Source organism: Meriones unguiculatus, chromosome 17, assembly GCF_030254825.1.
Source record: "Meriones unguiculatus strain TT.TT164.6M chromosome 17, Bangor_MerUng_6.1, whole genome shotgun sequence".
Taxonomy (NCBI): Eukaryota; Metazoa; Chordata; class Mammalia; order Rodentia; family Muridae; genus Meriones; species Meriones unguiculatus.
Window position 1 is genome coordinate 23,388,814 of NC_083364.1, and position 26,157 is coordinate 23,414,970.

The 26,157-nt window shown below is 45.7% G+C and overlaps 1 protein-coding gene across 1 annotated transcript; it reads right to left on the minus strand.

Moving 5' to 3' along the window:
• Cdc45 (cell division cycle 45) lies at positions 1–26,106 on the minus strand. Its single transcript, XM_021645223.2, has 19 exons — positions 25,863–26,106; positions 25,657–25,716; positions 24,564–24,656; positions 23,151–23,288; positions 21,801–21,944; positions 19,911–19,966; positions 17,499–17,547; positions 14,220–14,281; positions 12,864–12,914; positions 11,308–11,427; positions 10,402–10,533; positions 10,106–10,204; positions 8,843–9,004; positions 4,971–5,109; positions 4,810–4,893; positions 3,042–3,160; positions 2,783–2,859; positions 1,455–1,525; positions 1–129 (listed from the first exon to the last, which is right to left on the minus strand). The coding sequence occupies exons 1-18, from the start codon at positions 25,911–25,913 to the stop codon at positions 1,461–1,463; spliced, it is 1,701 nt and encodes a 566-aa protein (XP_021500898.1). The 5' UTR covers positions 25,914–26,106; the 3' UTR covers positions 1–129; positions 1,455–1,460.
• Between the last annotated feature and the right edge of the window lie 51 nt (positions 26,107–26,157).

Below are 26,157 nucleotides of genomic sequence, written 5' to 3' on the forward strand. Positions count from 1 at the left end.
GCGTGGAAACTTAAACATTTTATTTTATTAAAAACCACATGGTCTCACACTCCAAATGTATCTTGCAACTGAACAGAAGCCAGGTGATATAAATAAGGAAAAGGAGGTCACTTCTGGAGAAATCAAATTCTGAAAGAAAACAAAAAATGTTCCCACAATTCATCCTTTCTTGCCGATGTATCAAAGGACTGAAGCAGCCCTCCTCTCCCCCCCATGGTGTACTGGGCTGCTGCTTCTGAGCAGCTTCAACAGGAGGGTAAGGTGAGTGCAGAGTGGAAAGCTACCCCAGATCTGCTGAGGTATCCACTGTTCTCCTACAGTCCTGACAGGCTGAATGTCTATTCCCATCAAAGCAGCCAGGCCCCTTTCACCTGGAAGACCTTGCCTGGCCACTTATCTGGACAGGGCAACTTGATGGCACATGTACAACAGTCCCTTCCCTTGCCTGTTTCCTCTGTTTCCCGTCATGTAGCAGCAGATCCCTTCCCCTTTCCTTCCCAGCTACACACCGCTTCTGTGGCCAGACACAGCAGCATTACTGACAGTGCGGGAGAAAGGTCTGCCTCTAGTCAGCCCTGGCACATGCTACTCCCCACAAGCCAAGTACACATGTGCAACCTGTGGGCAAGGGGTGCTGTTGGCTCCTTTCTGGAGTTAGACCAATTACTTAACTGGCCCAAGGCCACCGCTGTCTACCTACAAGTCTGACCGAGGATTTCCTGGTCCAGTCTAGACACCTTCCTTAATATTCTAGGTCATTCTGGTCCCCTATAGCTTAGAGATTAACATGGGTAGGGCAGCCCCAGCCTGAGGAATCCATCCTATCAGAGGCTTTGAAAGGCTGCCTGGCCAAACAGAGGCTGAGATGCTCACACAGGCATAGGAGAAAACTGCTTCCATCTTCCCATGTGGCCCCTCAAAAAGAAGGATCCCTTGGGGGAATAGTGATGGCATCCTTAGGGAGGTTTTCTGGGCCACACTGGCCTGTCAGTGGCAAGCAGTAGGCCTCTCAGGATAGCTGCACACCTCTGCAAGCCTACGCACAGCCAACATCTTGTGCTCTGTAACTGTGCAGTGGCCAACAGCTCGCTTTCTTACTAAAGACTGAGTGCACGAAAGCCCAGAATGCCACCTCTGTGGGCTCCAGCCTGGGGCTTGTGGCTCTATGAGCCTCTGGGGCTAGCACTGGATAATCTGCATGTCACGCGTGATGCTCAGCCCATGGTGTAAACATCAGAGAGAAATCTGAGGTCATTCTGAGGGGTCAAAGGTGCTTAATGAAATTAAGCTTTCTCAAAAGTGCTCCTTTATGGCCTTGCTGGCATTCTTAGGACAGGCATTCCTGGGAAAAATCAAGACCCTGCTCTGATCTGAAACACAAGCAAAAGCCTCTGTTGAGGGAGACAAAGCAGGAGTGGGCTCCAGGCCCAGGGACGCAGCCCACCCTTGCTTACCCTCACTCAGGACAGCAGTGACACAAGAGCATCCAGGAACTTGCTCCGGTCCTCGGCTTTCAGCTCAATTACTGAAGTAATGAAAGGAAAACATCTTGTGAGCAGGGAGGAGTGAGAAACAAGGCAGCATACATGACCTCTCCCTCCTCCTTTCTCCTCCTCCCTCGGGACGACAACTCTCTATTGCATTCCACACTGCAGGGTCCTGCCAGGCCTGGAACATTCTGCTTGATTTCATCTCTTTCCCACTGTACTCCGGCTGCGGATCTGTTGACTACACTGTGGAGAGGCCTGAGCCTTGTACTGCAAGGTCTCCCAGGCATGGCACTGCGAGGAACTAGCCTGTGTAAGTCCCCAGGCTATAGGCCTCTGCAGCCTAGTGAACCAGTAGCAGGAAGGTATTGGTAAGTCAAGTCTGTTTCACTGTGAAATGTGTCAACAAGGTGCTGGAGAGATGGCCTAGCGGTTAAAAGCACTTGTTGCTCTTGTATGGATTCAAGCTTGATTCCCAGCACTTAAATGGTGGCTCACAACCACCTGTAATCCCAGTTCTAGGGGATCTTACATGTATATACATGCTTGCACACAAAACATTCATACACATAAAGTAAAATAAAGCTAAAAAAAAAATGTCAACAAGATGAGGTCAGGTGTAGTGGTGTAACCCAACACTTGGCAGGCAGAGGCAAGTGGATCTCTGTGAGTTCTAGCCAGCTTTGTCTACACAGTGAGATCCCATCTCAAAAATAAAACAAGTTAGGCAGATCTACATAGTGAGTTCCAGGACAGCCAGAGCTGTCTCACAAAACAAAACAAACAACCTAAAACCCAAGAACCAAGAAAATAAAACCAGCCAACTAAACCAGAAAAAAGATGAGGGCAAACACAAACCATGTTTTGTGCTACTCTATGTGGTGACAGTCATTGGACTGGGCCTTTCCATTCTGACTCCCCCAACACAGTAAGTGTGTGAGCATCAGACTGGCTCCCAGAGTGGAGTGCTGCAGCCTCAGGGAGGGCCCTGCACGTTGCCAGCCTTGGGTTGCCATAGGATGGAGATTAGGCTGACCAATCTTGGCCTCTAGAGTCACCACAGCCTGCCCTTCAGGGCTGGAGATGGTTTTCAGATCAGGGCAGTAAGGCAGCATCCAGGCTTGTAGCTTCCAGGCAAGAGTTCTACAGATGCTGAAACATCTCCCCTAGGGCTGTTTTGAAAGGACAAGAGGGCTGCTGGCTGGGTAACTTCATCACCAGCTTGCTCCGATCCAGGGCCAATGTTGGCCTAGAAGGTATGAAGGGTGAAGTGTGCCCATGGGGCAGACACTCACCTGAAAGATCAAAGTGGTTGTGTAGAGTCCGAGAGCTGGTGCTTTCTGCTGCCTTCTCAAATGCCCTGCCAAAAAAGCTATAGGCACAGGACAGACATGTTGGGAGTCAGACCACAGACAACAGACCCTTCCCAACCCTGCCCATGATAGACACCCAAGGCCAAATGCCACTCAGGCTCTGGAAGAGTTGGTGGGCCAATGTGCTGACACATCCCAGGGCCTTCAGCCTGCTGTCCCAGCGAAAGTAGAAGCTGCTCACTTCTTTCTATCTGAGCTGTCAGTCTCTGGGGGGATGCCCACCACAGTCACTGTGCCCTGCTCCATGCTCAGGGGGGCAGCCATCACCAGGGGCAGCAGCTTGCAGCGTCGATTCTTTGTCTATGGAGACAGGAGCACTCTCGGTCACAGCACAGTCATTCTCAGCACTGCAGGGTGGAGCACACTGCTCAGCACCTAGAAACTCTGACAGCATCAGCCCACCCATAAAGCCTCCAGGGATACAGTCACCAGAGGATGAGCTAGGATTCCAACTTGATATTTTGGCTCTCAGCCTCCCAACCCTCTTAGCATCCTAGCTAGGCTTTGCAGGCCTCAGCCCTTGCTTTCCTGTGTTCACCTCCTCCAGGTCTCTGGGAGCACCTCCCTCATTCCTGCCTTGGTCTACTCTCTCAGTGTATGCCTGTTTGGAACTCATTCATGCACTCCCCTCAGGGGGCCTTCCTTTACGGTTAGGACAGAGGCACTGAGGCTTCCCTCAGTGACAAATCTATAGCTTTCACGCTACCATCAAGGTGACCCTCCAACTATCCTGGTTTACAGAGGGCTGAGGTGTGGCACAGGATGTAAGTGGTCAAATTGGTGGGTGTTTAGTCAATGTCTGATAATTGAACCCTGTGATGAGGCTGTCTTCTACAGATGAGGGAACAGAGGTGGAGAGGTCATAAATTCTTTCTCACAACTGATGTGCAAGGCTGAGATCTGAAAGAAGACAACAGGACTGCAAAGCTCTTCTTTGGTCTAGTTCATCTCTTGACATTTTAGCCAATCCTAGCAGGTGGAAGGGGATTGGTTCCAGAACCCCAATGGATACCCAAATCCAGCTATGTCATATTTCTCATGAAAACACTGTACCATTTGTATAATCTATGCATCCTCTCTCCTACACTGTAATTATCTCTAGAGCACTTACACTGCCCAATACAATACCTCCACATCACTTCACCTGCATGAAGCCAGTGCACAATAAACACACGTTTTGTTTCAGTGCTCCCCAGCACTGATATACTGACAGGGCCTCACATATTTTAGACAAGGTTCCACTATTGAGCTATATCCCTAATCTTCCTGAGATAGTTGTGATCAAAGACTGGCTGAGTCTGAGGAGGCAGAGCCCATGGAGACAGTACTTAATTACCTTCAGAGCATCAACATCATTGTGTTACTGGTTGACGCACAGCCTGAATGAATCCCAACTTCCTGATTCTCCTCATAAACCTCATCCTGAAGCAGAGGAAGACTGACAGAATCAGTGCATACCTACCTAGGAGTCCTCTGGGTTAGGGCCTGTCTAGATACGAACTCAGACTATGTGCTAAGAAAGGTAGTAGGCTACAAATATACAAAGACATTATCCAAACTTTTGTTGGGAAGCATGTCCATATGACTAACTCCATTTTTTCCCAATCTGCCACAGATGTACCCAAGCCCCAGCCCCATGGCTTTCTGGGGATCCCTCCCTACTTATCTGAGTGACATAAATAGTGAGTGATAATATCAGAGCTTGTAGAAAACTGGAAGGTTCCTAAAGGTTAGGGGAGTTAAAATATGGCCCCAAATAAAGAGTATACCCAGTCCCACAGCTGGTGAACAGCATGGGTAAGTTAACCCTCGGCCGTCATCTAACACCTTGCTTGTATATATATATATATATATATATATATATATATATATATATATATATATATATATATATATACCTTGCCCCCTCTACCCAGGACACCTCATCCCAACTCCATCCAACTCCTCACCGAATACACAAAGGACTTGAGCAGATGTCTGCTGAGCAGACTCAGGGATGCCGGCTTGGAAAACAGTGTGACGTCTGGAGTGCCCTGGAAGGGGAAGAGAGATGGTCGGAGGAGGTCATGAGGAGGTGTGGCCTGGCACCGCATGTTGTAGGGAAGCTAACCTCCATGAGCGAGCAGTAGAGAAAAGGGCCCTGGGAGGTGACGAGGTTGGTGCAGAGGCAGCTGGCGATGGTTTGCTGGGTGGCTTGGAGATGCTTCTTGGCGAGCTCCAGACCAAGGTACAGCTTGTCCAGGTTACTCCTGAAACAGGGCAGACACCGGGCTTATGTGATGCTTATTGAGTACTATTGCTAAAATGCCACAGTCATAAATAGATTGCTTGATTCCTGGCTCAAGAACTGGTTTGGATGGCTGGAAAGATGGCTCAGAGTTAGTTAAGAGCACTGGCTCTTCTTCCAAAGGTCCTGAGTTCAATTCCCAGCAACCACATGATGGCTCATACCCATCTATAATGGGATTTGGTGCCCTCTTCTGGCATGTAGGCAATATGCAGTCAGTATAGTATATAAATAATAAATCTAAAATTAAAAAAAAAAAATAACAAACCAAACAACTGGTTTAGGTATAAGAATTTATCTTCTCTTTCTCTTGAGGTCCTCTTCACATGAAAGGAAGGAACAAATGTACAACACAGTGATGGAGTTAAGAATATCAAAAGACAGAAGACTAATGGGTATAGTGTACACACTTGTAATCCTAGCATTCAGGAAAATGAGTTTAAGGCCAGCCTGGGCTACAAAACAATATAGGAATCTAGAACTCCCATAAGGAGGACTCCAGAAGATAACTGGGGGGTGCTGACAGGGTAGGCTTAGGCAAGGATAAACTTTTCTTCCTCTCTCCCAAAAGAATATGCCTCTCTGAATGTTTTAGCTGAGCCTTCTAGAAAAGTAGGGCTGGCCTTCAAGCAAAGCCTCAATGCCCAGCAAGCTATACCCAGACATCCAGGGCTCAGGCAAGATCAGGCAAGATTCCATAGCTTCCTTCCTAAATACAAAACATATCAGATTATTTGAGAAACACATAAGGCCAAAAAAAAAAAAAAAAAGGCCCTGAGCTGGGCAGTGGCACACACCTTTAATCCTAGCAGATTAAAGTAAAGGAGGCAGAGGCTGGTATACCTCTTAAGTTTGAGGCCAAAACTACACAGAGAAACCTTATCTTGAAAAGTGAAAACACAACAACAACAACAAAGATCAGATGGTTAGAAAAAAAATGACTCCATTATGTTCTAAGAGATTTGGGTGACCATAACATTCCTACAATAAGAACAGGATAATATGAAAAATGGAAAATGTTGACAGAAATGAACACTTTTTTTTTTTTAAAGAAATGAACACTTTGGAAAGAAATAAAACACTTGCTTAAATTCTAGAGGACAAAATCAAGAAAAGCTACCTCGTAATGAAACAAATCCTTGGAAGATACAAACCAAAAATATAGAACAGGACATCCTTCTAGGAAGACAGAAAATTGGGTGACAGTGAGGGGTGCAGGATGCCCACTCCATACTATCCCTTTCTCAGAGAGAACTGTGCTCTAGGAATATGGAGGTGACAGCACAAGGGGCAGCAGAAGGGATGTAGTTTGAGCATAGGAGACCTCAAAGCCTGCCGCAGTGACACACTTCCTCCAACAAGGCCACACACTCCGATAAGGCTGCACCTTTTAATAGCGCCACTCCCAGTGAGCCAAGCATTCATACACATGCGTCTATGGGGTCCATTCCTATTCTCACCACCAGAGTACCTAACTTGTAAGTGGGAGATTTGAATAGATAGCTCTTCAAAACAAGATAAACAATGGCCAGTTAGCACATGGAAAAGGTATTCCACATCATTAACCCCAGTGACATACAAACTGAAAACCAAGCTATCACTTCAGACTTCAAAACACAGATCACAAATGTTGGTAACGACATGGAAAAACTGCAGCCCTCAATTACTGCTTGTGGGACCTGCAAGAGTCACCATAGAAACCAGCCTGGCAGTTCCTCAGAAGGTTTAACCAAGAACACACATATAACCCCACAATTCCACTCCAGCAAAAGAAGTGAAAAGATGACACAAAAACTTGTGCATGAGTATAGAAGCTAGTCCGAAGGTAGGAGAGCCCATGTCTATCAGCTTATGAGATGGCATAAAAAATGTGGTATATTCATCCAATGGAATATGGTTTACAATAAGGAGAAGTCCTTATGTAAGATACAGCATAGATATTACAACACTACACTAAGCGAAAGAAGCCAGATGCAAGAAACCATGCATTGCATGTTGTCCTTACAAACATTAAGGAGAACAATCTGCAGAAGTAGGTTTTTAGGGCCAAGGGTGCTTAAGGGGTATAGAGCTTCTTCTGGGGCAACGAAGAAACTAAAAAACTGGACAGTGCTGGCTGTTTTACATGCTTTTAATTGGGGGTGTGTTACATGTGTATTGTTTTCTTAGGATAGGATTTCCCTTTACTGCCCCAAACTTGCTATTTTTCAAGTTTTGAGCCTCCTGCCTCTGCTTCCTGAGTACTGGGATGACAGGCAGGCACCACTACTAATGGCTGCATCATACACCTTAAATGGGAAAATGTTTGACAGCACAGAACTGTATCCTTTTGTGTGTGTGTGAGACAAGGTTTCTGTGTAGCCCTGGCTGGCCTGGAACTGTTGACCAGGCTGGCCTCAGAGATCCACCTGCCTCTGCTTCCCAAGTGCTGGGATTAAAGGTGTGTGCCACCACCATCCAGCCATCTTAATATTAAAACTAAATATTTAAGAGAGACAGAGACAGAGAGGGAGGGATGAATGCAGGGATGCAGAGAGAGAGAGAGAGAGAGAGGGAGAGAGAGAGAAAGAACTGAGAAAATCCAGAAAGCAGGGTCCTGTAATTTTTGTCCTTGTACAAAATCAACAGAAACAGCAGTTCTGTTGAGTTAGAAAAGAAACTGGAACTAGCCTTTTTGTAAAAACCTTTGGAATTAAGTTTATAATATGTATGAGTAGAGTACTGAGGTCCAGTCCCATGAAGTTGGTATTAAACAGACTAACATGAAGCTGGACATGGTGGTACATGCTTTCAATCTCAAAACTTGGGAGGCTGGAAAAAGTGAATGCCTGTGACTTTCAGGTCAACTTGATCTAGATAGCTAGTTCCAGGCCAACCTGGACTACACAGTGAGACCTTCAAAATATTCAAGCAAGCAAGCAAATAAACAAACAAATAAGAAAATCAACAAATAAGCCAGTCAAGGTGGTGTGTGCCTATAATTCTAGCACTCTGGGAGGCAGAGGCAGGCAGATGGATCACTGTGGAGGCCGGCCCATCTACAAAAGTTAGTCCAGGACAGCCAAGGCTACAGAGAAACCGTCTTGAAAAAGGCAAAACAAACAAAACAAAACAAAACAGACAACAACAAAAAACCCAACAAATAACAAAATGAGGATCAGAGTAACATCACCTGTGACATACAAGCATACCAAAGAGTCACAACTCTAAAGCATCAAACTTTGGAATGTCCTAATTCACGATACATTAAAAATAGGATCGAAAGAAAAACAAGTAACAATGTCTTAAGAGATTGAGAAGACAGATGAGAAAAGAAGACAACTGCAAAGGGAATGAAAAGGAGCCAAGGATGCTGGGAATAGTGGTACATAACTCCAATCCTCACACTTTGGAGGCTGCGGGGAAAAAAAGCATGAATGTGAGGCCAGCCTGGGCTGTGTATTAAATGTGAAGCCAGCCCTGGGCTACAAGGGGTCTTATCTTAGAAAGAATAAAAAAAAAAAAGATTCAAAAAGAAGTGACAAACCCTGGAGCAGGGGCAGCAGCTTAGGAACAGCTTGCTCAGTGGTAAGGGACTCCAACCCAGCAGTTCCTGTGGGATAGTTACTCTCGTGCCCAGGACATCGTTGTGATCAGTCTCTCTGGGCTGTGTAAGGCTAAGGCCACAGGATGGCTGCCCGGATCATACCCATTACCTGGAGAGGCTATCAAGAGCCTGGATAAAGTGGTCTGTCCCCGAGCTATCCTTCTCAGGACTCTCCATCAGAGACATGGTGGCAAAGACCACATCACTGGCCAGGAATTTATGCTTGAATCCAAACTGAATGCTGAAAGTCTGCACACGCATGTCCTTCATCCTGTTAAGGGAGGAAGCAATGCACTTGTCACTCTCAACTTGGGAGCAAGCTCTTATGCCCAGACCAGACCAACAGATACCCTAAGTTACTCACAGGTCCCTAAGAATGCCCACTGTGACCAATGCTCAGAGTCTGAGGTAGACCCAAACACCCAGACACGCAGGCCCTGCAGCCGACTGCCCTGACCTCAGCTCCTGGCTGGCCTGGCGGTGAGGAGTACATAGCCACCAGGCAGAGTATGGGCAAGGTTCTGTCCTCATGTCAGCCTGCCAGGCAGGAGCAGCCAGGCACAGGGTCTCAGTGGTGCGGAAGACCTGCTAGAACAGTGCATGCCTGCGCCATACATACTGGATATATATGAACAGACCATCCTAAGCATGAAAGATGTGGTGGCATACACCTTTAATGCCAGCTCTCAGAAGGCCGAGGCAGCTCTCTGAGTTTGAGGCCACCTGGTCTACATATGGAGTTCTAGCATACCCAGGACCCTGGCTCAAACAAAAAGACCGTAAACATTATGAGCAACTTAAGAAAGTGTTTTATTTTTTAAAATTATTTTTTATGAACTTATGTGAATGTGTTTCTATGTATACGTGCTAGGAGCTGAACTTGGGTCTCCTGGAAGGGGAGTGTGCTCTTTTTTAACTAATTTATTTTTATTTTATGTGCATTGGTGTTTTACCTACATTGTATGTCTCAGTGAGATTGTCAAATCCCTAGGAATGGGAGTTGCAGAGAGTTGTGAGCCACTGTGTGGGTGCTGGGAATTGAACCCAGGTCCTCTGGAAGAGCAGGAAGTCCTCTTAACTGCTGAGTCAGCTTTCAGACACAGATTGAGTCAGTCATAGCAGTCTGTACATCCTTGAGGCTAGCTCTTGTTTCCCCATCAGTGTAGGCCGATGGTTAAAGCAGAAGCCCTGTCTCAAAGAAGCAGAATTCACGCTGGACAGCGGTGTACACCTTGAATGCCCAGCAGAGACCAGCCTGGACTACAGAGCGCTGTTCCAGGACAGCTAGGGCTACACAGAGAAACTCTGTCTTGAAAGACCAAAGAGGGAAAAAAGAAAAGGGGGAAAAAGTGTAATCCAGAAAAGCATTTACCCAAATTTATTTGCAGATTCTTCAATCATTTCCCGCAAATTCTCCTTCAACGAGACGTCCATGGACTGAAACTTCTGTTTCACTTGCTTCAAGGGAAGCCTGCAGGGAGCAAGCTGTGTCAACGGGACCACAAAACACTGATAGCAGGGAGGACGCTCGCCATGGGGCCCTGAGCATGCCCACCGTCTTTAGGGGTGCATTCAGACCATATGCTCGGCATGGAGAAGAAACTTTACACACAATAAGTCACAAGAGTGAGGACAAGGTAGAAGGCTAGAGGCAAGGCACTTACTCACCCCATGTCTGCAAGGAACTCCTGGAGTCGCTTCTGCCCGTGCACAGACCAGAGCTTGAACCTGGCTGCAGTGTAGCTGGTATTGTACAGGCTTTCATGGAGAGACCAGTGCTGGTACAGTGCCAGGCAGAGGCTGGGGCCAAGGTCAAGGAGTACACATGGTGTCCACTGCCCACCACCTGCCTAGAGCTGACAGTGGTCTATGACTTTGGGTTGGTTTGGACCCCCCCAGAATTAATAGACAGCCCTGTTTGTGAGACCCTCTTTTGTTGGGACCTGCCTGCATCTCTTGGTTGGGAGCTGCTTGGGGACAGTAGACCTCAGAGCTCTCTGACTCATGCAGGGGGCATCTGAAGTTGAATCACTTTCTCCCTTTGACAGACTGAGAGGCAGGGCTGGACAGGCAGCTACTGTCTGTGGTCATAGACCCATATACCATGAGCAGAGTAAGCAGCTCAGGTTGCCATCTTGGTCTTTTGTGCCTGGTCTGCCTAGCCGAGCCTAACCCTCCCAATCCTTCAAGTCCTTCTTGGACCCCTTCTTGCACTTGCTCTACATCACGTGTAGCTCCGAGTACATGGTCCACACCACAGGCTGCTCCTCTGCAGTCTCCTTGTCACCTTGCCACTGTTCTTCTGGACACTTGTTGTTTCTTGTCCCCATCAGTGTCCCTCCTTCCCAACTCCTGGGGCCCAGGGACTGCTGTCACTTTGCTTCTGCTCTCATCAGCCTCCTGCATGACTCAGACATGGTCTGTGGCCAGAAAATACACCACAGTCACACTGTTCACAGGAGGTCATGGGTGGCTCTATCGCCACAGTGATGGAGCAGAAAGCACCTGCTGAGCACCATGCTATAATGGCCGCGAGTACTGCCTAAACCCCAAGGCACTGAGCTGCAAAGATACTCATACTCAAAGGAGATCCGGGTGCAGTCTACAGAGAGCATATTCTCCTCCGCCTCGTTTCGGTGGTTATGCCGGGACACATGACGCTGTAGGATGCCAACATCAGTCACGTACTTCATTCTGGAAGAAGAAGCATGGCAGGCTGAAGCAGTTCCCTCCTCTACTCAGGGGCCTCTCCATCAAGCAGTGTTCCTGAATGAGGACTGAGAAAACTTGTTTAGGCATAAACCAGGCAGCCAGAGAGTGACAGAGAGAGCTGGGCAGGGTGGCCTCTGGCCAGGCTGTGTCCCATCTGTAGGCATGGAGACCCTTTTTTAGGGCAGCATGGAGGAGGCTGGCCAGGTATCTAGGCCCCACAATCAGTTAGACCCTGTAGCAATAGCCCACACAGAAAGTACAGACAAAAGCACACATATGTCCAGCAAGTGGGGTAAGTGGGCTAGACAGGCCCTACTTCAGTCCCAGTGGGCCATCAGCTGGGATGGTGACAAAGGGTCTCATCTGAGGCCAAGGGCTAAGCAAGTTCCTAAAGCTACTGCCATTTCTAGATTCCATACAACCCAAGGCTTGCCCTATGTCATCCTTTTTTAAACAAAAAATTATTTAATTTTAATTATTTGTATCTGTGTGGGGGTATCTGTGGAGGTCAGAAGGTGTCAGAACCCCTGGAGCTGGAGTTATAGGAGGTTGTAAGCCTCTTAGCATAGGTGCTGTGCTGAGCGCTGAACTCAAGTCCTTCATAAGAATAGTAGGTACTCTTACTCCTGAACCATCTTTCTAACACCTCATGCTATCCTCAACAGAGACAGGGCTGAGGTCTAGCAAAGCTGGAGACCAGCTCAATGTGGCAACCTAGGCAACAGAACCAAAGCTTGAGTCTTTAAACTTCCTGGGTGACCTAGAAGGCCTAAAGTACAAGGAATGAGTGAAAAGTGGAAGGCAATGCTTAGAAACACTTGTGTGGGTCTTGAACCTTAAGCCGGGGTCTGTTCATTCTCTTACATGTCCCACTTGATAACCAGGAGGCTGAACTGCCTCCTAAGGGAGGCAATGAGATACTACTTTGCCTGTTCAAAGTCTTGCCTCCTCCCCAGTTCATAAGTGTCCAACAGAAGGGGAGGATGTCACACTCACAGAGGATTCCTCTGTGTTACGCCAACCCTCCTTAGCTCTTCTGCTCAAACTCATCCTCCCTGAAGAACACCTAGGCGTTCAATTTTTCCTTTCTTACTTTCCTACATGCATCCATGTCCCAACCTCCATGTACATGGGCTACATCTTAATACCTGCCTCTAGGCCACAGAATGAAGTCAAACCAGGCCCTTTCTCCCAATATTGGCTCCACCCAGAAGACTTCTCAGGCTGATAGAGAGGCCAAGTTAGGTTATAAGCAAAGACAGAGACCTGGTTCTGAGCCCAAGGGCCCAGGCAAGAAGAGCCACCCTTCTCTATAAGACTTTTCAATGACACTGCCCCACATCTCCTTGCTGCAAGCTCAGGGCTGCCACATGTACATAGCACAGAGCTGACCCCCAAATTGAGAGCATTGTCCTTACTGAGTGATCTTGTCATGCACCCATTGGTCTGTCAGTCCAACAATGGCCCACCTGGAAGGAAAACAGAAGATGATGGAGTCAGCTACAAGCTGCCTGGGCTTGGTAGGCTATGTGCCAGCTGACATGATGGACAGCCTAGGCTCAACATTCCCATAACAAAGTGTCCTGCTAGTATGGCCTCCCAACCCACTGTGCCCCACCCCAGGATTTGTAAATATTATCTTGGGCTTCTTTTCTACTGTGATCTTGAAATGTTGACATTTTGAAATTGTGCCTTCCAACTTAAACAGGGGACATCTTGGGCAAGGTTTTCCCTGAGAGACTGGAAGAAACACAAGGTCAGGCTTCTAGCTCTAGGGTAAAGCTTGGGCAGACATCAACTATACCTGGGTCAGAAAGAAGCCACCAATGTAAACAAGTGACCTAAAGGACCCATTACAAGTCAGACAAGAAAGCGTAAGGCAACCTATTCAGGAAAAAAAATTTCTTATGAAAGGCACACTGCAGATATCCAGGACCAGCTGTCCCTAGCTCCTGTCTAGGCTGTCTGCTACTGGCTCTAGTAAGAAACCAATTTAGCTTGAATACCAAAGCAACTCAGTACTCAGCACTAAACAACCTGGCTAGGGGCAGCTGGTGGGCCAAGTAATGACAAGGAGTTTAAGAATGAGAGCTGAGCACTGGCAGAGGCCACCAGATCAGCATTCTTGCAGACTGGCAGAGCACCCTTGGGCTCAGAGGTGATCCTACAAAGTCCTAGCCTGTCCTGATTCTCTGCAGAGCAATATGACTATCACTGTGGTGCTCAGGGCTAAAGGGCCTTGGTAAAATGTTAGGTTGCAGAGAAAACAAGAACCACGAACAAGGGGCCAAGGAGGTGGAGCCAGGCCAGGCTTATATGTGTCTCATTTATAAAGACCAGATTTAGTTTCTAGATCAACCAAATTGACAGTGACTGGAGGCTCACTGATCTGTGTGTTCAAGGCATAGTTGCCCCATGAACAGAGAAGTTGCAGAAAAGGACAATTCTGCATTAGGTTGCACCAGTGTCAAGGCTGCAAGAATAGTAAGGGCTATTTCACTCAAACCTCCAATTATTGTACTTACAGGGTTTAAGGCTAAGCATTAAGGGCAGAGAGACAGAAGCTGCACTGGAGCCCACTGTCCTCAGGAAGGTTGCATGAGGCCCCTAGCTTCACACTTAATCCTAGAAACACAAGGCCTACAAATTATCTTGGAGAGGGGCTTCACATAATATTCCTGGTGCAAACAATGGACTGTCCACGTGACATTGACCTTAGCTGATAGCAGGACTCCCAACATGGATGTGCAGGTATGTATGTGTGTGCTACATACCACAGCATGTCATTCAGGTCCTTGGACATCATCCATGCCAGGTCAAACATCACCATGGCTGACTGTAAGGAAGTAGAAAAGCATGAAGCCCAAAGCAACTGAGTTCACAGAAGGAGCGATAGAGTAAGGACAGCTCTAAGACAAGGAATCCAGACAAGGCCCACAGATCAGGGCACTCAGGGTACTTTCCAGCACATAAGGAAAAAGTCCCCATCAGAGTGAGGGGAAGATGAGAGTAATTCCACTGACCTGAACATTAATCTCTGCTATCTATCTAAAGTCATTTGAGTATGTGTTTATCATGCAGCAGATGAATGGAAACAAGGTGCCACCCAGTGGAAAACCCAGGCATAGCACTATGCAGGCACCTCTGTACATCTCACAGGTAATGTTCAGGGCTATAATGAGAACACAGGTTAGAAGGCCCTGTTGGCTGACTGTCCACCCTGCATTCACACTCTTCCTACAGGGAGGCAGCCTCAGATACATCCCTAGCGAGGCTACCTGCATCTTAAAGTAGAAAGGGCTTCTGGACTCCTGTGAAGGCTTTCCAACAGGGCTGCTCAAGGACAGAAGGGGTAAGCAACCTGAGTGGACAGTCTGAGTTTGGTGAGAGACTGTGAGGGGAATGGATGTCTGACCAGCAGATATAGCATGAGATGCTGGTTTATTTCAGGGAGAAAATTTTCATGTGATCTGGAAAAAGTCACGTGTCATTTCTGAGACAGCATCAGTTCCTTCCCTACCCACTGAGCAGAGAGCCAAAGATGGCAAACCTTCAATTATAAACAAGACATGGGAAATCCAGTATCAAGAGTCCAAGGTCTAAGGGCCAAATCTGAAGACTGAATACAGAGTCTTTACTGGAAACAAATTTGATTTGTCCTGAGCATCTATCAGTTTTGCACTATCATAAAACAAACAACAAAAAAATTCCTATGTTAAGTGAACATGTTAGGAACCATATATCTTCTATAGCTACCGAAGGCCCTAAATTCTGGTCAACACTAACTGAGCCTAACAGGCTTTCTACACTAAACACTATTTCAAAAACCAGATGTGTCACTATAATTCCAGATTTAATCTTGCACAGAGACTAATACAGACTTCTTTATTTATTTAGAAACAGTCTCATTGGGTAGCCCTGGATGGCCTGGAACTTGCTAGGCAGACCAGTCAGACTTTGAACTCTTAGAGATCTACCTCCCTCTGCCTCCCAAGTGATGGGATTAAAGGTGCGTGCCACTGTCCTAGCTGGTTATTTGTGAGCCTGACACAAACTGCAGTCATCTGAGAGGAGGGAACCTCAACTGAGAGACTGCCTCCATAAGAACAGGCTGCAGGCAACCCCGCAGAGCATTTTCTTAATTAGTGATTAATGGGGCAGGGTCCATTTGTGGTGGAGCCATCCCTGGGCTAGTGGTCCTGGGTTCTATTAGAAAGCAGGCTGAGCAAACCATTGAGGAGCAAGCCAGTAAGCAGCACTCCTCCGTGCCCTCTGCATCAGCTCTAGCCTAGAAGCTCCTGCCCTGTTTCAAGTTCTTGCCCTGACTTCCCTCAGTGATGGATTGTTACCTGGAAGTGGGAGCTGAAACAAACCCTTTCCTCCCCAAGCTTCTTTGGTCATGGTGTTTCATCACAGTATTAGTAATCCTAAGCAGCCATCATACCCAGCTTAATCAGTATTTTTAAAGATTTGTTTTATTTTATATATGTTTTTCCTGCATGTGTCTGTGTACCATGTGTTCCTAGTACACAGGCCAGAGAAAGGGGGCAGATAATTTGGACCTGAATCCACAGATGGCTGTGAGCTGCTTTGTAGGTACTGGGAATAAAACCCGGGTCCTCTGTAAGACTTGCTGCTCTTATCTGCTAAGCCATCTTCCTATCTCCCTTACTCTGTATTTTTGATGATGAACAAAAACAGTAGCTGCTAGCAGCTACTTGGCTTGAGGGACTGCCCTAACAACTCCCTCTGAAAGGAGTTCAGGTGGCTTGGACCTATGATGGGCACACTCAACACTGCAAAAACAAGACAAAATAAGCAGCATTCAATACATCTAACTTGCCCAACATTCTCACTCAGCTGCACAGTACTTTGTGGAGATATGTCTGGGTCCTCTGGACCTCCTGGCTGACTAGATCCCTATACCCTAGAGAAGCTCAAAATTGAAAACATGAAGCATAGAGAACAACTCTATCTCTCTCTGGGCCAGGGTTTCTCTGTGTAGCTTTGGCTGTCCAGGAACTCACTCTGTAGACCACGCTGGCCTCAAGCTCAAGAGATCCTCCATCTCTATCTCCCAGGTGCTGAGAATAAAGGTGTATGCTATCATGCCTGGCTTTAAGAAATAAAGGTCTGCTTGAGTCTAGCATTAAAAGCAGTTATCAAGTGTTGGGGGTGGCTCAATGGTAAGCACTTTCTTAGTATGTTTGAGTCCTAGGTTTGATTCCCCAGCACTACAAAAACTGGAAAAGAAAAAAATAGCAAGAATTTCTGTTGTTGATTACAAAAATGTAAAGATTTACTTTAGACTGCAGTCTGAGTCCCCACGGTGGGGAGTGCATGACAAAGCAGAGCAGCCCATGTCAAGGTGGCCAGGAAGCAGAAAGAGTCCCATTACAATCTTAAATTAACTTTGGTAGGTGCAGTGGTGCATAACAACACTCCCAGCTCTCAGGAGAGGGTAGAGGGGGAATCTCTTGAAGGCAGGAGTTCAGGGCTAGCCAGGGTTGTATAAGAAGTCCTTGTCTCAAAATTTTTGATTTCTACCCAGCAAGTATCACTTTCATACTACCATAAAGTAAAAAAAGGAAAACAAACAAACAAACAAACAAACAAAACAAGGGCTGGAGAGATGTCTCAGAGGTTAAGAGCACTGGTTACTCTACTAGAGGTCCTGAGTTTGATTCCCAGCAACCACATGGTGGCTCATGACCATCTATATTTGGGATCTGATGCCCTCTTCTGACATGTAGGCATACCAGTGTATATATAATAAATAAATCTTTAAAACAACAACAAAAACAAACAAACAAACAAACAAACCATAAGCCAAACCAGACTACACTGGGAAGCATCCCTTCTTAGCTTCCAAAGGAGTAAGAGTGGACCACACAGAAACATTGTACCACCCACCCAAAGGCACAACTTGGGGAGATGAAACTTTCACGCAAGCCAGGTTTTTGTGACTGTAGTAAAGCCTTTGCTCTCTTTCATTCTAGAACACTGATCCCTGGAGTCAGAACTTTACAGTGTGTCAATCTATTTATACTTACCGATGTCCCATAATATTCATATTGCTCATAGTCAAAGAGGATGTCTCTCCTGTAACAACACAAAATGATGCCTTTGACTGGAAGCAGGACAGAAAGGTAAGACTTTTCAAAAAGGCTAAAATTTCAGTTTAAAAAAATTTTTAAATTAAGTTATGGTACCATTTGTTTTCACTTAGCATAACACATACATATATTTTAGGCAAGTCTGGTCTCAGAATCTTATTTCCGAGAAATTATCTCAAAGCAATTCAAAAGAACAAGGAAGACACACTATCGTGTACACCAAGTTATTAACTATTTATTTGCAGTGTTAAAGCACTAGAAATAACCTGTAGTTTAAAAACAGCAAAAAAAGGCCCGATATTGTGGTGCATACCCACAATCCCAGTACTCAGGAGGCTGAGACAGGATGACCGAACAGTTGGAGACCCTGTGTTACATAGTAAGCCAATGTCGCTAAATAAATGAATAATAATAATAAAAAAATACTATGCAAGCATGAGGAACTGAGTTTTGGTCCCCAATGCTCACATAGAAGGTTAAGCATTGTGTGTACTGGGATTATGAGGGGGAGGCAGGGGCAGGTGATTCCTAGAGCTCATAGTTCAGACAATCCAGTCTTATTGATGAGCTCCAAACTCAGTGAGAGATCCTGCCTCTAAAAAATAAAGTGGAGAGCAATAAAAAAAAACACTCAAGGTTGCCCTCTGGCTTCTATACACATGTACCCCCCCCCCCCACACACACACACATTCTTTCAAAAGAAAATAAAGAGTAAAGATCTTTTTCTTTTTTTTCAGTGTTATGGATTGAACCCAGACGGTTATATTCACATTTGGAAGTATCATAATAGACCCCATTAATAAGTACAATAATATGTTAATAAAAAAAAACAAAGACTGAAACAAAAGAAATAAACAATTAAATACTAAGCTGTTTCTGTTTTTTTTGTTGCTGTTTGTTTTTAACAGGTATTTTATGAGTACGAATGTGTACCTGAGTACCCAGGAGTTATGGATGCTTGTAAGCCACCATGTAGATGCTGAGAATTAAACTTAGGTCCTCCGAAAGAGCAACAAGTTCTCTTAACCCCTGCACCATCTCTCCAGCCCATGTTCTGTTTTTTGAGTTAGGGTATGACTAGGTGCCCCTGGCTGGCCTGGAACTTAGCAGAAAACCACCTACCTCTGCCCTCCCAGGGCCTCGCTTAAATGGTATGCCACCATACCCTGCTTTAAACACTCAGAAGTTCTTAAAAGACGGCTCTGATTGCTACTCAGGAACACTTAAATTGGGTGTGGCAGCACACAGCTATAATCTCCTGCAATCCCACCAAAAGAGAGGTAGAAGCAGGAGGATCAAAAGCTAAAGGTCATCCTGGCTACATAGCAAGTTTGAAGAGAGACAGCACTACATGAGACCGTTATCTCAAAAGCAAATAAACAAAAACCAAAAATGAATTCAGAAGTATAAAAAATGATTAGAGCCAAAAATAGCGGCACACACCTTTACTCTCAGCACTTGGGAAGCTGCAGGAGCATCCTAAGTTAAGGCCATATACGTGAGACCTTGTACCAACTATTTTTAAGTAGAACAATAAAAGGTTAGATGTGTAGTTTGATAATGTAAAATAGGCACAAATATGTATAATTCAGAGAAAAATTCAGAATATCTCAGAGAATAATTCAAAAGAGAAATCAAAACTCAGACCCACTGAACTGGTGGTCATTTTTCAGATGGTTTCATTTATCTGTCCTTATGTTTGTCCTTACGTGGCCTGACAGTGTCTTTTATAGGAGAGGAAGTGTTCTTTCTCATGGTTGGTGGTCACATCCTTCTGCTGGCCCACAAAGGATGACAGCTAAGGCCATTAGAAGAAATTCTCCCTTTGCCCAGTTCAAACATATAGCTACATGTTCACTTCAAGCTAGAATAGCCATTTCAGTGTTTTCATTTCAAAGCACTTCAGTTTTTTAAATGCAGTAACAGAAATTATGGATAACTTAGTTGATGTTCATTTATCTTTCCATGAAACATTCTATACAATTGGCAGGTATCTGTTTTTTCTAAATTTTTCTAAATTTTCTATATTTTCTAAGAGATTGTAAATGAAAGTAACCACATCTGGGGGTAGGAAAAAAAAACAAACAAACCTGGTAAAGGCATCATTCCTAAAGGGCCTGGACTTGGGAGACTGTTGGGCCTGTCCTGTAATTCTAGGATGCCGAGGACAATACACAGGGTGATTGAAGGCCATTTTCAAGGCAATGGCCACATATTCACTCCAAAGTGGCTGACCCCATGATTCTTAACTAAGGGAATGTGGCATTCAGCAAGCACTAAAGGCATCGAGGCTCATGGACAGAGTCTGGGCTCTTGCACTGCAGAGCTGCTTCATGGGAAGGGACTCACCTCCGGGCCTCCCATTCTCTGCGCTGCCTCCTCTTTTTGTTTCGCTCCACTATCTCCTGAAATAGTGACAAACAAACAAAAGGAAAATGTGGTGATTTGAACGAGAATGGTCCCTAGAGGCTCATGTTTAAATGCCTAGTTCTCAGTTGGTAGAACTGTTTGGGAAGAATTAGGAGGTGTGACCTTGTAGGAAGATGTGTGTCACTGGGGGTGGGCTCTGAGGTTTCCAAAGCTCACTCCTTTCCCGGTGTGCCCTTATCTCCTACTTACAGTTAAGGATGTGAGCTCTTAGCTGCTGCTCCAGTACCGTATCTGTCTGCTCCCTGCCATGCTGATGGATTCAAACTCTACAACTCAAGCTCTAAACTAAATGTTTTCTTATATAAGTTGCCTTGGTCATGGTGCTTTGTCACAGCAATAGGAAAGAATCAAAGACAAAGAGATTAAGCCTGATGAGGCACTGGTATGGAAGAAGCCCCATACAGAGACCCGAGGGAAAATGTGGGTTTTGTCTATGCTCCAAGTATAGCCTGTACCTGGGATTCTGCAGAGCTGAGGCAGGGGAAGACTAGGTCACTTGGCCTCCAGAACTTGGCAGACACCATCCAAATACAGAAGAGCATAGGCTTTCCTGGCATGCACTCATACTACACTCAACATCTGGCCACTCTCCCTATCCAGCATCCAAAACACCATGAAGTCCACCTCTGCCATCAGGGTAACAAGAATTGTGTGTCTTCCTCTCCAGTGTGCCAGCAATGATTCTAATTTCTTAGGTACAAAGGCATGGGGTACCGTGGTGATTTTAGCAATCTATGATCACAAGACTTCTTTCAGGAAGATGGTGCTTAGATAGCCCCAGTGTCTCTACCCATATCTAAAATTCTTAGACATTATAGAAACAAAGTAATATTCCAAGAGGAGGGAACAGAGGCACAACAGGAAGAGGCCTGCATAGAGCCTGGTTTACTTTTTGTAAGGTTCATCCCGACTTGAAGGCCAGGAAGCTGCAACCACAGCACCAACAGGAGGAGAACAAAGCCCCCAACAAAAGCTGCCCTGTCACACTGGCCAGGGTTATACGGTCAGACCCTGTCTCCAACAGAACAAACAAATCAAAGAACAAAAATCCCCACTAAAAAAAGCTAAAGCTCACACAGAATAAACTCAAACTTCTGAGCATTAAGGCAAATGAAAAAATAGCAACAATAAGAACAAACCGTCGCTGTCCAAGCTAGAGAAGCAGCCATCAGCTACCTGCTGTCCATCAGCTAGCCCATGCTGGGCAGATCACTTCAGTCTCAGAATACAAAAAATGCCTTCTCTCTGGTGTTTACATAGGCCTGGCTAAGGGATCAGATACACATGGCATCTCTCTGGTAACTAAAATGAGCAATGCTGTGAGGAAAGTGGATGTTTAGGGTTTCACCAAGGCGTTCCTTACAGCTCCCACCCCCGAACACCCCGGGGCTTCTCTGCGTAGCCCTGCCTGTCCTGGTACTCCATCTGTAGACCAGGCTGGCCTCAAACTCAGAGATCCGCCTGCCTCTGCCCCCCGAGCGCTGGGATTAGGTGTGCACCAGCACCACAGGGCCTTTTCTTTTTCGAATGCTTGCTGCTTATTCCTACCGAGAGCTAAGCAGACCTAAATTTTATTTGCTCTGCCAGGATCCTCTTGTACAGGTAAGATACAGTTCAAATAACTCCAGAAATCTGTCCGAGGCCACAAGGAGAGAGGATAGAAGCCAGTCTGTACTCACACCTACTAACTCCTTCACTTCCCACTGCCTGGTACGTCCAGCGGCGCCCAGACTGAGAATGCCGCAGCTGGCTCACACAGACTTCTCCTAACTGTGCTTCCTCCAGAACACCCAACCATCTCAGATGTACCTCTTCTAACCGTGTACGCTTCTCAGAAGGCTCCGACCCTTCACTGTCACTTCCTGAAAGATCCTCATCCTCTGCTTCATCCCTAAAGATGTCATCGTAGGCAGGAACTTCAAGGTCATCCTCTTGTTTAATAAGCAATTTGATCTGTTATAAAACAAACAGAACGAAAACAATCAAGATTTTCTTCTCTCTGTGCCAGAAAACCATTCATCATGATGCTTCTGTAGAATCTCACTTTTTCTTACTCAGCTAGTTCCTAAGTTTTCTGTACACACAAATAGCACCCGTTTAAGCTGGCCTCCAGGCTTCTCAGGACCACTCAGGAAGGCACCAGAGTTATCCCACATGGCATGTAGAAATTATGATGCTAAGTTTTTAAACGCATTTAGTCTACTTTAAGTCTAAACAACACTTTCTTATGCTACACATTAAAAAAAAAAAGCCCCAACAGTTGGCTTTGGATAGAGGATATGAAAATATTGCTATGGTTGGATATATAAATATGGTTTGTCCCCTCCAAAGGGTCCACCAAGTCTGAAGCTTGCTGCTTGTGTAGGATGTTGAGACGTTAGAGCCATTAAGAAGTGGGGTCTGGAAAGTGTTAGGTCAGTTGGGGCTCTTCCCTTACTGATGGAATACCAGCATCTCTCAGAAGTGTGTCAGACCTCTTGAGGATTAGTTTCCATGTGTGGTGTGATTATAAAACTTCCTCAGCTTGCTCTGTTGTTTCTTGTCTCAGGATAGAACTTTTCTCACTCTCCTATACACCCCTCTGGTGGGAAACCATTCACCAGAGCAGAGCACATGTTTGCACCATGCTCTTGAATACACAGGACAGTAGCTAAACCCAACTTTTATGTATTAAGATACCCAGTTTAAGATATTCTTTTATAGAGATACAATACAGATCAAGACACATGTGGACCCCTGAGCCAATACAATTGTCCCTCATAGCAATTTCAGACTGATTTCTCTTGAAGAGAGTCCATCTACAAGGATCTTAAGAGTCTGAAGCCTTGTGTCAGGAGATGAAGTCATAGAATGCTTAGACAGCTGGTTTGTGCTAGGCTGTGTATTTAATGCTTAGCGGTTCAGAATAAGTATATATAGTAGAGCCACCTCAGGCTAAAGTGTTCTCCACCTTCCAGATGATGCAAATTCCACAAATGCACCGTGTACATGCCCACGAACTGGGCAAAATAAGGTTCTTGTACTGAAGATGCCCCCTAACTGGGGATGTGGGAAGCATACTTTGCAAAGAAGTTCTGTGCAGTGGTGTCGCAGCATAAAAACACAGAGACTATTAAAGTGAGAACACACATAAGGGGAGACCCCAAAAGGGCTACATACCTGAGTGTCATTGTACACATTCACAACATTGACTGGCCTGTGGGTATCACACACAAAAAATACACTGTCTTCATCAGGTTGAAGGATATCCAACAGGTCCACATTGGCTCCACAGTTTATGAGGACAAAATAGTGGAACTGAAAATAGAAGGAGACAGTGTGAAGGAACGGCACCAAGGAGGCGCCTCCTCCCTCAGCGCTGTCAGTCTCTGTGCTCCTCTGCTGAGCACATTATGGCAAAGCCCAGGAGCAATGGTAAAGTGGCTTGAAAATAGCCCACAGCTGCCTTAGTTATTGCCTTCCCACGATGACACTGTAAAACAGGCTCTGGGACTCTTCTTGCTTCCTGAAGAGCATGCTGAGGCTCAGAAAACTCAAGACTTCTGCATAGACTCAAATAGCTACAGAATAACAAGGGCAAGACTTCAAACACATACCAAACTCTCTCTGAATATTGCTGAACTATACTGCCCTATTCAGCCTTGCAACATTAACAACATTGTGTAGGTTAGGTTTGCAGTTAAATCTTGGGCAGCCTACTTTATGGCCTCCTAAATATTAAGTCCGGTATCAAACTATCACTACGGCAAAATCTTTCTGTAGTAACACCCAGTTGCCTGGCTGTGGGCTCAAAGTAATACAATATTTTGAAGGCCAAGGAAAGAGATTTGCCCATGAGTTCAAGGTTGGCCTGGGCTATCAAATAAGATCTTATCTCACAACACTGGGGAAAAAAACTCAACTGATTTTAAGTATTTCAAGTTATGAGTAAATCTCTTCCAAGTAGCCAGGGACTGCAGAGACCCTTTGATATGTCCTACCCACCCCTCCATGGGGCTCTCCCACATCCCACTTCACATCTGGCTCCAGATAAAGGTAAGGAGTCCTGGTTTTAATATGTGTTTGGGAACTGGAATGCATTTTCTTGGGGAGATAACACAAAGCAGTGGTGTATCCTAGGAAAAAAGACGTGAGGTCAGAGTAAGTGCCCTCCACATCCACACCTTTTTTATTTTTCAGACAGGAATTTGTTATGTAGCCCAGGCTGACCTCAGACTTGCCTCAAATTGGTGATTCTTTGGCAAATGTTGATTCTGCCATCATAACTTGAAGTGTAATGAAGCTGTTACTTCAAAACACACTTATCCTACTACAGTACTACTAAGAGTGCTAAGTATTAAGAAATTGCAACTGAGCAGCTAAGCTGGGCAGTGGTGGTGCACGCCTTTAATCACAGTGCTCTGGAGGCAGAGGTAGGTGGATCTCTAAATTTGAGGTCAGCCTGTTCTACAAAGTGAGTTCCAGGACAGCCAAAGCTACACAGAGAAACCCTGTCTCAAAAAACACGAAAACAAAGAAGAGCGAACAGCTGAGTAGAATAGCCCAATTATTCTAAAATTCATTAGCTCATACCTGTTCTTTATGTTCAAGAAATGCAGTTTCAAGTTCTTGCCACCCAGAAACTGGAACCAGTGTATATTGTACGTGATCACACTGAAACAGAGCCTGGGGAGAGAGCACATGGTCAGAAAGCCTTTACTTCAGATAACTTACCTAGAATCACCAGAAGCAAGCAAACAAATCAGCTAAGTTGAGGGACAAACATGTATGTGATATGCTCTTTGTTAAAAACATCAGTAAGAGAAGCTAGGTGACAAGGAAGTGAATGCTTGATGTACAGTTCTGCCATATCTGTCCAATTTTGCCAAAGTAAAAACACGAAAGAAAAAACTAATCTTAATCACTGGGTTTCTGAAAAATTCCTGAGCCCTGTTCATTGTAAAAAACTACACTACATAAAACAAAAACAAAAACGGACTGTCTGACATGAACTGATTGGCCTGCTCTTTGATCACCTCCCCCTGAGGGAGGAGCAGCCTTACCAGGCCACAGAAGAAGACAATGCAGCCACACCTGAGGAGACCTGATAGACTAGGGTCAGGGGGAAGGGGAGGAGGACCTCCCTTTTCAGTTGACTGGGAGAGGGACAAGGAAGAAGAATAGGGAAGGTGGGATTGGGAGGAGAGGAGGGAGAGAGGTATGAGGGGGGATACAAAGTGAATAAACTGTAATTAATAAAAATAAAGATTAAATAAAAAATAAAAAAACGAAAAACAAAACAAAAACAAGCAAGCAAACATCACACTACAGTCAAAGCCCAAACTAGTGATGTTTTTAAGGACTCCTGTATTTCCAGCACTTACTATGATACTCCCAGCTATCACAGCCCCTCTCTCAGATTTCATCTTTGAGCGGTCATTTACAGGTTCAAAGATTTCAGCACCGAAACCATTTTCACTTGCGTTATCGTAAAAAGCACTGCTCACCTGTCTCACCGTTTACACTATACTTCCCTAGACCCAGTTCAAAGAGGGAACTCTGGGCTCCTCACCTCCCGCCTGATTCCTTTGGTCCCCTCGCTTTCTGTACCCCACCTCTTGCTGCGGCCAACTAACGTTGTCACCTCTCGCCCCTGCCCCATCTTCCTAAGGTATTCAAAACTCACCTGAAGGATCTTGCAAGCACACAAGGCATCCACATCCGAGGCCACAAAGAGAAGGACCCTCTGTTGAAAGAAATGGGGACAGATGGGTTGAGCATAGGAACCCAGATTCTGTGGCAACACCCTGTCCTTCTGGCCCATTCACGGACACTCGCCCTCATCCCTCCCTTCAGATAGGGTTTGAACCAGGATCGTGGAGTGGCAGTCACCTGGTTGTGGACCAGCTCGTAGAACTCCTTGCGGAAATCGGTCACGAACATAGCCACAGCAGCAGAACACCTAGAGCTGGCGCTGAGACACCGAGAGCCCTGAGGTGGTAAAAACTCCCGCCAAATCACGGCTCTTCCGATTGGTCCACGCTAGCAGCCAATAGTTCTTAGCCCTTTCTCCCTGGGTCCCGCTGGGGACAGCCAATAACGCTCTGCTATTCGCAGCCGGAGCCGATCTGACTGCCTCCCAAACAGACGCGTCATCTTGAGTCAGGCTGTGAGCCTTGTTGCTTGT